This window comes from Mytilus galloprovincialis, chromosome 8 (genome assembly GCF_965363235.1).
Source record: "Mytilus galloprovincialis chromosome 8, xbMytGall1.hap1.1, whole genome shotgun sequence".
In the NCBI taxonomy this organism is placed as follows: domain Eukaryota; kingdom Metazoa; phylum Mollusca; class Bivalvia; order Mytilida; family Mytilidae; genus Mytilus; species Mytilus galloprovincialis.
In genome coordinates, this window is record NC_134845.1 from 32,072,829 (window position 1) to 32,087,253 (window position 14,425).

Consider the following 14,425-nt stretch of genomic DNA (forward strand, 5'->3'; position numbering starts at 1 on the left):
GCATCAACTGTGGGTTTAACGAGGATGATATTGTTGGGTCGTAAGTTTATCAGTGCAGTTTGTTCTTCGGGGGTATAGGTGTCGTAATATCTAATACTTTCCCCTGGAATTTCTAAACATGTCTGACTTAAAATTGTCATAAAAAAATTCTGAGGCGGTATTTATGCCGCATTTTTGAATCCAAGTACATATTTTAGATAATTTTATAGTACTATAAAAGAATGGCCTACTTGAACGGTTATTTACATCGTAGTTCGTAGGCAATACATGTAACTGTTATACTCAAGACAAAGCTATACACACATGTACATTTGTAGTTGTCCATGAATGAACATAAAATTTTCTCTCTACTGTAACTAGAAAAATCAAGATGTAACATTAAAGATCTGTACGTATTCACTCAAGCACATCAACACAATTTGTGTAGCTTGCTAAGTTCTTTGAGTTTTGATGTCTCAAAGAATTGCAAATGTCATTCCCTTGTATTTATTTTGCCCATGCGATCATTCACAAACAGCTATTTTGCCCATGTACATATTCCCATGCATTAATTTTGCCCATGCGAACATTCACAAACAGCTATTTTGCCCATGCACATATTCCCAAACAGTGAAGTATTTTGACTACGCTTAGATTCCCAAAAAGTTATTTTGATTACTAGTATGCGATATTTGCCGCAAGATAAGGCCATTATTGTGAATTATTCCATCATTCAAAACTTTTCATTAGAAAATGCGTATTATACAATTAAAAGGGGCAAAAAACTCGCACAAAAATAAATGTTTCGACCTCTGTCAATAAGCGTTCAGATAAAATGACCATAATATTTTAAAAATCTGCTTGAAAAATAAAAAGGCAATTCGACAAGGTTGGCATTGAGAAAATCAATTGATCTGTACTGCCTAAAGAAAATAAAGAAGAAAGAAACGACGCGTCAAATTTAAGGTACAACACATGCCGGGGAGGATCCAGCCATTTTAAAAAGGGGTTCCCAACCCAGGACAAAGGAGGGGGGTCCAACTATATGTCCCCATTCAAATGTATTGATCGGTCAAAAAAGGGGGGGATCCAACTCCGGACCCCCCCCCCCCTTTTTCTCGATCCGCCACTGACATGAATACGATTTCCAAATAGTTAGAATATCTTAAAAACAGTTGATAGAGTGTCACATGGTGACTTTATTTACCTATTTATGTATCATAATTAATTAGGTGATTTCCACTTTTTCTTGGGAATTTCCCTGTAATTGAGTGTAACGTGCTACCTGTTCGTGATACGCTGGGTAACAACATATCAACAAGTAAAGGTTTGGTAGGTGTATGTATGTTTAAAATTAGATTGCAGTGTGGCATAGATTTCTTGGGTAGGATTCAATTTATTCCGGTAATGGTTAAGGATTATGTACCCTTGTGTTGATCCAATGCTCGACATATGATATGAAAATTTTATAGAAAATCTACAGCCTTCCCCCTTGTACTCTCATATTTAGCGATTCGATGCTTGCTTGATATAGGATTATTGCATGTAGTGCTATCAATGATAGCAATGATTTACTTTAAACATATTTATGAATTTAGATATTGGTTAAAACAAACATAAATATGGACAAATTCAAGTACACCTTTTAGGGAGCACTCGACTTTCATGACTCAGTACTATGTGTTTTAGAAAATAAAGGTTGTATAGAACTTTTGGTAAACAATAAACGCTAAGTCGAAGGTTCTAGTTACAGGTAAAAAGAAGATTTTTTTTTACCTTCGAAATTTTGGATTTCTCTTCAAATCCAAGGAAATGGGAATGATTCCGAGGATAAAACTAGTAAAACGTCCCCGCCCTGTTACACATTACGTGTATAATAAGCAGAATAAGAAGACGTGACCTGATTGCCAAAGAGACAACTCTTCTCCAGAAACCAACTGACATAGAAGTTAAATACATTAATATTTAAATTATTTTATTAGTTATTGCTACATGTATATATATCGTTAACTTAAAGTAAAACAATTCTCATTATTATAATTAGTACCCGCGCTTTCTGTGATCTTTTCAGTCGTCGTGAAATATTCCATCATTCAAACCCTTTCATATTTAGAAAATGCGTTTTATACAATCGAAAGCGGCAAACAAACTCGCAGAAGAAGAAATGTTTCGACCTCTGTCAATTAGTGTTCAGAAAAAATGACAATAGTATTTTAATAACCTGCTTGAAAAAAAAGGCAATTCCACAAGGTTGGCATTGAGAATTGTCAATTCATCTGTACCGCCGAAAGAAAACAAAGGAGAAAGATACGACGCTTCAAACTTAAGGTACAAGACATGAATACGATTTCCAAATAGTCAGAATATCTTAAAAACAGTTGATAAGAGTGTCACACGGTGACTTTATTTACCTATTTATATATCATAATTAATTAGGTGATTTCCACTTTTTCTTGGGAATTTCCCTGTTAACCCGTCGAACGGGTTGAGTGTAACGTGCTACCTGTTTGTGATACGCTGGGTAACAACATATCAACAAGTAAAGGTTTGGTAGGTGTATGTATGTTTAAAATTAGTTTGCAGTATGGCATATATTTCTTAGGTAGGATTCAATGTATTCTTACTGTTAAGGATTATGTACCCTTGTGTTGATCCAATGCTAAACACGATATGGAAATTCTATAGAAAATCTTCAGCCTTACCCCTTGTACTCTCATATTTAGAGATTCGATGCTTGATAGATAGATGATTATTGCATGCAGTGCTAGCAATGATTTACTTAAAACAAATTTATAAATTTAGATATTGGTTAAAACAAATTTATAAATTTAGATATTGGTTAAAACAAATATAAATATGGACCAACTCAAGTACACCTTGTAGGGAGCGCTCGACTTTGGTGACTCAGTACTATGTGTTTTGGAATTTAAAGGTTGTATAGGACTTTTAGTAAACAATAAACGCTAGCTGATTATAGAAAATCAAGAGAGTAATCTATGTTTTTAAATTTTATAACAAAAATCTCTTTATGATCTTTTTATCTACGATTCAATAATGGAGAAAAATAATAGTTTAAGGTTTGTAACCCCTTCTGTAGCCATGTGAATTACGACATTTTCAAACGACAATAGTAGCAATACATTATAAATAATGAATAATAAAGATGGACCATTTTGTACATATTCCAAGGGGAAAATCCGTGCAAAGCATTATTATTAATTGCTTTATTGCATCTAATAGATAAAAGGATTTTGTGGCAAATAAAACCGAAATGTTTGTAGAAAACGCACATACTTTCAAAAAACAATCTTTAAATTTAAAAAAAAAACGTTGTGCTGAGTCACTTAAGTAGGGTGCACCCTAGAGGGTGTGTGTTCTTGAATTTGTCCATATTAATATTTGATAAAAGGTTCATCAAAAGGAATTAAAAAAACATGGCAGTGTTTACACTACCAAGATTTACTGTGAGTGCAAACAAACTGATGCATCTAGAAACGTTTAAATGCATGGCAGGACCTAGATATATAAAAGTTATATCTAGTCGTCTAGGTTTCAAGAAGAACAAACCAGGATTTTGATGTGCATTTTTGTTCCAGCCTGCAGAAGATATTCTTTACGTACTGTAAAAAATATAAGTTATCTACTTTATTATAAGTATATAATAATATCAGATTATTACATGACAATTTTCATATCACCTGTATCATCAGCACATGGTTCAATATCAGCCCGAGATAAATGATATTTTCTGCTTTCATTTAGAAGTCAGATGAGATTGTTCAACAGAGAGATCCAGTATGAAGTTCAAGATTTTTCTTTTTAATTTGATGACAGTAATCATTCATCTTTTGTCGTTTTCGAACATCACAGGTAACTTATTGTTTATCCATTTTTTTTAAAAGTGAATAGTTGATTTCACATGTTAAAACATACTTTCAATTCATAGTTGCATGTCAAGAATTTCAAATGTGAACTCAGTTCGATAAGATGATGCTTTTGCAATTAAGGTATAAGAGTTATCTTTAATTTGTTAACATATTAGTTCCCTCGGTTTTAGTTTTCCGGATGTGTTTTTCCAATCGAATGATAACTTTCGAACAGCAGTATACTACTTCTACCTTAATTGCCTCTGAAAGCCGTTCATTTTGAATATTGCATCACACTTGTATATCAAATGTATCTGCTATGTCAACATAAAACTGGTGTCTAATCTTGTAACTTTGTCGGAGGGAATTTCCCAAGGTTTTAAAAAAACACTCAGAAAATTCTCTTTCAATACTTCGTCGAAGTGCAGATCAAACATTTTCGGATGTTATAGTGACTTGAGTTTCATCAATATCACTCTGATTACAATTCTACCTTGTAATAGCCTAGAAAATACATATTTAGCCTGGAGAATTGAAAGGTCAGGTTAACCTATTGAACAAAGGGATTTGATAAATTTTGGCTTAATGCCGTTTACCTTGTCCAAAAATAAGGTCACTATTGTTGTGATATTGTTAAAATACAGAAGAACCTACATGTATACTTACACTTTGTGCATCTTGAGTTACTTGTTCAAAATCTGTTCATGTTGAATTGTTTGGGTTATTTTAGGCCTTTTAATAGCATATTCATTTACATGGTATTTTTTTTTATTATATAATAAAATGTTATCTGCTTGCCTGTTATAGAAATAGACTATGCTTGCAGGTTTTTTATTACACTTGTCTTGTTTACAATAAAATCTGATGGTTATTTCTTTCATTGCAAAATAGTTTAAATGAGAGCTGACATACTTTCATTTTTGAGATTTTTCATAACAAATGGACAAATATGTCGTATTATGCACCGAAAAAAATATTCTTCGTACAGACAAAATTTTTAATATCCATAATCAGCTCCTTGGCTTTGTTGATTTTCTCGCTGATTTACACTCGTGCTGGCTTTACCATGGTACAAGACTTCTCCGTTTTTCCATCACGCTGATTTTTGTGCTGAAAAGTAGCATTAAATTGAGAAGGAGCACTCGATAAATAATTAAAGTTAGGCTAAGCATCAGCATTCTTCCCTTTAGAAATGCGTTTACATACGCCTTGTTTTTTGCTTTATAAATTTAGTTATCATCGTCAGAGTCAATTAATATTGCTACTGGGTTAATTTCATACTGTCAAACAGTCTCCTACCCCCCTTTGCTGAAATCGGCGATTTTGATAAATTTATATCGCCTTTTGATCTTATCAATAACTTCTTTGATAGTATCTCGTGCGTAATCAACTTTTGATTTATCAATTGCCCAAATGGATTGTGAAAGATCTTCTAAAAATTCAGTGTTAAGAAGGAATTGAACTGTATTCCCCTCGTATTTCCAATTGCACTGGGATTCAGCTTTAAACTTTTTGACTGGCGAAGCACCAGAAACAGTAGCCCCGTGAACTTCTTAGAAATATCTTTCCTTAAACTAGCGTTAAATTCACCTTGCGTTTTTACAACTTGCATCACATCACTATGCGAAACGGTCATGAACATGTAACTCCTCATTTTCAGACCTAACCAACAAATTAATTTACCAAGTGATTAAATAGAATCGCTCGCTTTGGTGCTGTCGTGATGCACGACCGAATCCTCCGTTCGTTTGGAAACTGATCACACGATAGGTACGCCTATACATCATAAAAAGACAAGAAAAAATAACATCACTTTATTTACTACGTTCAACCGTATGAAACTATATATATAGTGCATTAAATTACAGTTTAAATCACATATCGATAATATATCTTCAAAATGATGAGGTTCTTGCTGAGTTTGAACATTTGTGGTTTTTTTCTTTAAGTCTATTATTTCTATGTCTCATAACTGGTTTAAAGGAATGAGCATAATTTCAGTAACTTATAACAGTTTCATTTTTCAGGTTCTAAGCTCTTAATATCCTTTTTCACTTGTTTAAGCTATTCCTAATTTATTTTTTCTCAGGTCTGTTAATAGTTGTCAGCATGCATGCAATTTCTCCTGTTCACATCTGAAATAGTTAGTACATTGGGGATTGAAGCAAGGTTTCCGCCTGTGTTCCCGGTGCCTTATGTTCAAGAACAAATGTATATAAAAGTTTGAAATCTAATAGATCTACTAACAAAAGGAAAAGTTTCCTGTACCTGTTTGCACATTTTCTTAATTTGTTTTCTAAATTTAGCAATTCTTGTTGTTCTTCTTTTCCAGCTTTGAAGTGTTATTATTTAATATTTTGTCTAAGCCAGGTTGCACAATTTTCCAAAGAACTTCATAAGTTTTAACTATTATAGTATCATCAACTTTTTGCAGAGTTATATTTGCATGTTGTCTTTTTAGTCATAAATTTTAAGCTATCAATCTTAAATATATTCTAAATCTTCAGGACGATGAAGGCACTTGAAACTTGTATTGTGAACAACTCCTATCTCCTTAAAACTGTTGCTAGATCATGAAAAAGAAGGACTTATGTTTGGCCAAACATCATATATATCCTGTCTGAACTAATGACATTGAATGCAACACTTTTACATAACATAATTGGCATGAGGTAATCTTAAAACTTAAGTAGCGGGTGCTAAACAGTTCATAACTTGTTTCTGACCAGTTCAAAATTGATATGCATAGCTTTACTTTAATTAGAACAAAAATAAATGTACATAAAGTAGGTTTAAATGGTCATGACCTGAGTGAGTGTGCATGTCACTTTGAATAGTTACAGAAGTATCAGTTGGGGATTAACATAGACAGAAACTGGTTTTTTCATTGGTTAACTTATGTTAGAATACATATTAGGATGATGCATTGTGGGAATCCAAATGAAAAAGGATTTACAGGCAGTCCATAATCAAACGGATGATTCCTTTTCTGAAACATACCTGAAGCAGAATTAGGCCTATGACCACTTCTTTTGTTTTCCTAGGGGCTAACAAAGTTATCATCACTTTCGTCGGAAGTCTTAATTTCTTTGTAATATAACTAATTTCACACATTATAAAAGTTTTTCAAGATAATGGGAAACACTTTTTTATCGTTTTGTTCTGTACTAGGATCTTTATTTTGATAATATATCTTTAAAGTGATGAGGTTGTTCATGAGACAAGCTGAGTTTGAATATTTGAAGGGGTTGGTTGCTTTAAGTCAATGTCTCATAACCGGTTTAAAGGAATGAGCATAATACCTGTAACTTACAATAGTGTCATTTTCAAGTTCTAATCTGTAAATATAATTTTTCAATTGTAAAGCTCTTCCTAAATTTTTTTATTTTCAAATCTGTTGTCGGCATGCAATTTCTCCTATTCACATCTGAAATAGTTAGTACATTGGGAATTAGACCAAGATTTCCGCCTGTGTTCCCTGTGCCTTGTAGTCAAGTACAAATGTGTATGGCAGTTTGAACATCTAATAGTAAAGGTTCTTGTACCTGTTTGCACATTTTCTTAATTAATTTTTTTAAATCCAGCAATTCTTGTTTTTCTTCTTTTCAAGTTTTGAAGTGTTATTGTTTAGTATTTTGTCTAAAGCAGGTTGCACAATTTTCCAAAGAACTTCATAAGTATTCACTTTTATAGTATTATCAACTTTTTGCAGAGTTATATTGGCATGTTCCAATTGTATTTTTTTCATCAGATTTTAAGCTATCAATCTTACATATTCTAAATTTTCAGGAGGAAACTTTTATTGTCAACAAATCCTTCCTCCTGAAAACTATTGCTAGATCTTGAAAAAGATGGACTAATGCTTTGCCAAACATCATCTATATCCATTCTGAACTAATAAACAACTAAATTTGACATTGAACGCAACACTTTTATATAGCATTATTGGCACGAGGTACTCTGAATACTTGAGTAGCTCATGCTAAACAGTTCATAACTTGTTTATGACCAGTTCAAAATTTACATGCATAGTTTAACTTTAATTAGGAACAAAAATAAATGTACAAAAAGTAATTTAATTAAACCTGATTGATTTTGCATGTCAGATTGACTTTGATTTGATTCAGTATCAGTTGAAGATGTAACAGTAGTAGTGACAAAAACTGGTTGTTTAACTGGTGAACAAATGTTAGAAAACATGCTAGGATGATGCATATGTTCCATTGGTAAATCCATATAAATAGGGATTTACTGGCACTCCCTTATTAAACGGATGATACATTCAGTGAAACATACCTGGAGCAGAATTAGGCGTATAACCACTCCTTTTGTTTTCTTAGGGGCTAACAAAGTTATCATCACTATCGTTGGAGGTCTTAATTTCTCCCTTATATAACTAATAGCACACATAATCAAAGTTTTTCCAGATATTAATAAACATTTTTTAATCGTTTTGTTCTGTACTAGGATCTTTATTTTGATAATATATCTTTAAAGTGATGAGGTTGTTCATGAGACAAGCTGAGTTTGAATATTTGTAGGGGTTGGTTTCTTTAAGTCAATGTCTCATAACCGGTTTAAAGGAATGAGCATAATACCTGTAACTTACAATAGTGTCATTTTCAAGTTCTAATCTTTTTTAAATATAATTTTTCAATTGTTAAGCTCTTCCTAAATTATTTTTTTTCAAATCTGTAGTTGGCATGCAATTTCTCCTATTCACATCTGAAATAGTTAGTACATTGGAGATTGGAGCAAGGTTTCCGCCTGTGTTCCCTGTGCCTTGTGGCCAAATACAATTGTGTATGGCAGTTTGAACATCTAATAGTAAAGGTTCCTGTACCTGTTTACACATTTTCTTAATTAATTTTTTTTAATCCAGCAGTTCTTGTTTTTCTTCTTTTCAAGCTTTGAAGTGTTGTTGTTTAGTATTTTGTCTAAAGCAGGTTGAATTAGGCATATAACCACTTGTTTAGTTTCTTTCTAATATAACTAATGGCACACATTATCAAAGTCTTTCAAGATATTGGTGAACACTTTCTTATCGTTTTGTTATGTTCAAGGAACTTTATTTTGATAATATTTCTTCAAAGTGATGAGATCCTTGATGAGACAAGCTATATCTCATAACCGGTTTAAAGGAATGAGCATACTAACTGTAACTTACAACAGTGCCATTTTCAAGTTCTAAGCTTTCATATCCCTTATCACTTGGTTGAGCTCTTCCTCTACTTATATTTTTTCAAGTCTGTAGTCGGCAAGGCTTTTCTTCTGTCCACATCTGAAATAGTTAGTACATTTGGGATTGGAGCAAGGTTTCCGCCTGTGTACACTGTGCCTTGTGGTCAAGTACAAATGTGTATGGCAGTTTGAACATCTAATAGTAAAGGTTCCTGTACCTGTTTGCACATTTTCTTAATTAATTTTTTTTAAATCCAGCAATTCTTGTTTTTCTTCTTTTCAAGCTTTGAAGTGTTATTGTTTAGTATTTTGTCTAAAGCAGGTTGCACAATTTTCCAAAGAACTTTATAAGTATTAACTATTATTGTATCATCAACTTTTTGCAGAGTTATATTGGCATGTTCCAATTGTATTTTTTTCCAGCAAATTTTAAGCCATCAATCTTTAAATATATTCTAAATCTTCAGGAAGATGAAGGCACTTGAAACTATCATTGTCAACAAATGCAATCTTCTTAAAATTGTTGCTAGATCTTGAAAAAGATGGACTAATGTTTAGCCGAACATCATCTTTATCCATTCTGAACTTATCAATAACTAAAATTGACATTGAATGCAACACATTTACATAACATAATTGCCATTGGGTACTCTGAAAACTTGAGTAGCTCACGCTAAACAGTTCATAACTTGTTTTGGCCAGTTCAAAATTGAAATGCATAGCTTTAATTTAATTGGAAACAAAATAAATGTACAAAAAGTAAGTTCTGATTGTCATGACCTGAGTGGGTTTGCATGTCAAATTGACTTTGACTTGTTACAAAAGTATAAGTTGTAGATGTAACAGACGCAGATACAAAAACATCTGGTATGCCATGATCTACACATTTTAAACATTTTACCCCCATCAAACTTGGATCTCATATGCATCCAGCATTCGGTTTGTTGTAAAGTTACCTATCAAACTGATGCTTTTCTTAGCCACGTTCTTTAATATCAATGATATGTCCTGACGCATTGCACTGTCCAAGTCTGATGGGAATTAATCATAATCAAACCGATATTCTTCTTGTGGCTCTAATTGGGTTCCATCGGACCACATAGATGCCTGATCAGTAAAAGCATTATCATCAGTGTCATCATTGTCTAAATCTATATGCTGACCAGCATTTGTCTTACTTGCTTTCCCAGCTTTGCAGAATTCACTACACCTAGTATGGTCACCGTATACATGTGATAATGTGTTTCTTATATTAAATTCTAGTTGTTTTGCAGCCTTTAATTTATCTTTCTCTTTCGATCTCATGCGAATTGCACATCTAACAGCACTTGTTATTCTAATTCTTGTTCGTTTAAAAAGTTTTTCTTTGCCTTTATAAGTTGGTGTCTCCACCACCAGCTTTTCCAGATTTGATCTGAGACATTTACAGGTGTGATTCGCACACTCTATTTTTTTAACATGCTTTCCCCATACTAGAACCTTTTGCTGTATTTGGGAATACACAGAGGAGTCACCATCACCAATTAAGTGCATATATCTTATTCCATGTTTGTCTGCTTTAAGAAAGCCTTCCACAGCTATATCCGCCTCCATTGCCTGGCTAGATTTATCCCAGTTCTTAAAACATTCATGTTCTGCAACATCAAGTTTCAAAGTTTTTGCCCTATTACAAATATAACAAAACTTATTCCTAACTCTAATTTTTTGGTTTCCACTCCAATGATGATTGCAATTCCCCCTTATGCATGTAGGTATGCTTATGTGATCTTTTAGACCCCCCCCCCATTACAAATGACACTAATTGATGGTACACCTAAAAAAAAATAAAAAAATATACATGATTAAAAAGACACATGTGGCACCCCTCCTGTTGGTTGACCGTTATGGAATAACCGTTTCACAAATAATATCGAATATGTTCCTTACGTCGTAACTACAATCCCCTTCCCTTTCATGAATTTGACATACCGAATTAGACTATTTACATGATTTGTAATCACATAAGCAACACGACGGGTGCCGCATGTGGAGCAGGATCTGCTTACCCTTCCGGAGCACCTGAGATCACCCCTGGTTTTTCGTGGGGTTCGTGTTGTTTATTCTTTAGTTTTCTATGTTGTGTCATGTGTACTATTGTTTTTCTGTGTTTCTGTTTGTCTTTTTTTTTAGATTTACGAGTTTGACTGTCCCTTTGGTATCTTTCGTCCCTCATTTGTAACTAATTAAGGTACATGTAATTATGGTGCGTCGAATAATTGAGCAGTTCTTTTAGGCCTTTGAAACAAGTAGAACTGAAGGTAATCCAGTGCTATGGATCAGAAAACAGTTCATAAAATATTATACTCTTCTGTTGAAATATATGATAAAGCGTATAATACATGGCAAAATCCGTATCACATGCCGTATCACCCTCGACCAATATCATCCCTCGGGCCTAAAGGCCCTTGGGCTGATATTGATGTCTCGGGATGATACGACATATGATACGGATTTTGCCATGTATTATTCTCTATGTAAAGAATGGTAACGAATGAGTTGTCATAACATTTTATTGGACAGCAAACAATGATTAACTCTGTATTAAATGTCAAATTTGAAAAAAAAATACTTGTAATTGCTGCTTTCGTTTTTTAATGCATTGTTTATTATAATAGGTGAACTTACAACAGTTTCAATGGGAACAACTACACAACCATCTACTATAGAGGTTACAACAGCTACAGAATGTGTTAAAGAAAAAGTTGTACTAGGCGAGTCTAATATTGATACAAATAACCCGTTGGCACCCTTGTCCACAAGCGACAAAGATGCACTTCAAGAGAAAGACGATAACAAGTTTGTTGAGACAAATGAATCTATTATGGTTCTGTTGATTGACGGTTTAGACGAAGAAGTAAATGGTGTAACAGTTTCTGGTGATGGCATTGCTACTATTACCGTGAAGTATAATCTTCCAGATAATCCAGAGTTTATAACTGTTCAGGTAAATGATTGTTATGATCGTCTCGGCTCCAAATAAGATAAAACTAATTTATGATATGTAACATGCATTTTGAATATACAAATTAGGTAGTGAGATTTCCCTTTTGAGTTTTTATATATTATCACATTTATTTTCATTATTGAAGCCGTATGGTAACCTTTACTTTCGTGTATCTTCGTCGATTGTCCTTCATTGGACAGTTGTCTCATTTGGATGCACACCTCATCTCCTTAATGTTATGTTATGTTAACATTAGAAGTCTATATGATGATATATTACGGGATTAATTGTAGGAGTTTTATTAGGAAATTTAATCGATTTTATCAATTCATTACAGTTAACAGAATACATATTCAGTATATAAAAACAAGGATCTTCAATAAACTGAATAAATACATATCTCTTTGGTTGATCGTATCAATCTCATTATCAGTCAATAGCTATATGTATATTATTAAAGTTCATGTTATTATACTTATTCAATAAAAAAGTAATTAAAAAACAGGCAAATTTAAAAAAAATTAATTTGAAATGAAATAAATTCATACATGCTTTTGATTAGATGTCGCAAAAGAACCACCTATATATTTTAGTTTCTTTCTACAATATTTCAGGCCCCAAATGTACAGCCGGGTGAAGAAATCCCATTGGAATCGAGAAAGTACAACGTTATAAGAATAACAGTCACAAAACAATCCGGCAGCAGTAGTATTCGTTTAGACAGTGTAGAACTTTCTACTTGTGGTAAGATTTGACTGTTATGTTGTCTAGCGCTATAAATCTTTGCAAAAACAAAACCACAAATTTCTGAACACCAAATATTCATTATATTTATTTCTTTTGACTCGAGTATTTTTTTACCCAGCCTTTGCCTTGTGCTTTTAAAGTATTCATGTTTTATTGGTATGAACCTGTTTTTAGTTTTTATATCTATCATGTATACATGTATAGATAGAATCTTTTTTTCTGCCATTTACAAGTATGAAAAATTGACAATGCATACATTTGTACTATCATAAGAGGGACAAGCTCTCAAAGGTCCATTCTAACTCATAAGTAAAAAAGTATGTGACAAAGCCATGATTAAAAAGACACATGTGGCACCCCTCCTGTTGGTTGACCGTTATGGAATAACCGTTTCACAAATAATATCGAATATGTTCCTTACGTCGTAACTACAATCCCCTTCCCTTTCATGAATTTGACATACCGAATTAGACTATTTACATGATTTGTAATCACATAAGCAACACGACGGGTGCCGCATGTGGAGCAGGATCTGCTTACCCTTCCAGAGCACCTGAGATCACCCCTGGTTTTTCGTGGGGTTCGTGTTGTTTATTCTTTAGTTTTCTATGTTGTGTCATGTGTACTATTGTTTTTCTGTGTTTCTGTTTGTCTTTTTTTTTAGATTTACGAGTTTGACTGTCCCTTTGGTATCTTTCGTCCCTCATTTGTAACTAATTAAGGTAATTATGGTGCGTCGAATAATTGAGCAGTTCTTTTAGGCCTTTGAAACAAGTAGAACTGAAGGTAATCCAGTGCTATGGATCAGAAAACAGTTCATAAAATATTATACTCTTCTGTTGAAATATATGATAAAGCGTATAATACATGGCAAAATCCGTATCACATGCCGTATCACCCTCGACCAATATCATCCCTCGGGCCTAAAGGCCCTTGGGCTGATATTGATGTCTCGGGATGATACGACATATGATACGGATTTTGCCATGTATTATTCTCTATGTAAAGAATGGTAACGAATGAGTTGTCATAACATTTTATTGGACAGCAAACAATGATTAACTCTGTATTAAATGTCAAATTTGAAAAAAAAAAATACTTGTAATTGCTGCTTTCGTTTTTTAATGCATTGTTTATTATAATAGGTGAACTTACAACAGTTTCAATGGGAACAACTACACAACCATCTACTATAGAGGTTACAACAGCTACAGAATGTGTTAAAGAAAAAGTTGTACTAGGCGAGTCTAATATTGATACAAATAACCCGTTGGCACCCTTGTCCACAAGCGACAAAGATGCACTTCAAGAGAAAGACGATAACAAGTTTGTTGAGACAAATGAATCTATTATGGTTCTGTTGATTGACGGTTTAGACGAAGAAGTAAATGGTGTAACAGTTTCTGGTGATGGCATTGCTACTATTACCGTGAAGTATAATCTTCCAGATAATCCAGAGTTTATAACTGTTCAGGTAAATGATTGTTATGATCGTCTCGGCTCCAAATAAGATAAAACTAATTTATGATATGTAACATGCATTTTGAATATACAAATTAGGTAGTGAGATTTCCCTTTTGAGTTTTTATATATTATCACATTTATTTTCATTATTGAAGCCGTATGGTAACCTTTACTTTCGTGTATCTTCGTCGATTGTCCTTCATTG

General features: G+C 33.2%; 1 protein-coding gene across 1 annotated transcript in view; it reads left to right on the forward strand.

Annotated features, from left to right (window-relative positions):
• The first annotated feature begins 2,472 nt into the window (after window positions 1-2,472).
• Window positions 2,473-14,425, forward strand: part of LOC143043007 (uncharacterized) — a 43,887-nt gene continuing 31,934 nt past the window's right edge. Inside the window, exons 1-5 of the mRNA XM_076215503.1 lie at window positions 2,473-2,529; window positions 3,742-3,849; window positions 11,681-12,009; window positions 12,624-12,753; window positions 13,902-14,230. Of these exons, the coding sequence (XP_076071618.1) occupies window positions 3,777-3,849; window positions 11,681-12,009; window positions 12,624-12,753; window positions 13,902-14,230 (861 nt within the window). The 5' untranslated portion in view covers window positions 2,473-2,529; window positions 3,742-3,776. The remainder of the gene's footprint in view (window positions 2,530-3,741; window positions 3,850-11,680; window positions 12,010-12,623; window positions 12,754-13,901; window positions 14,231-14,425) is intronic.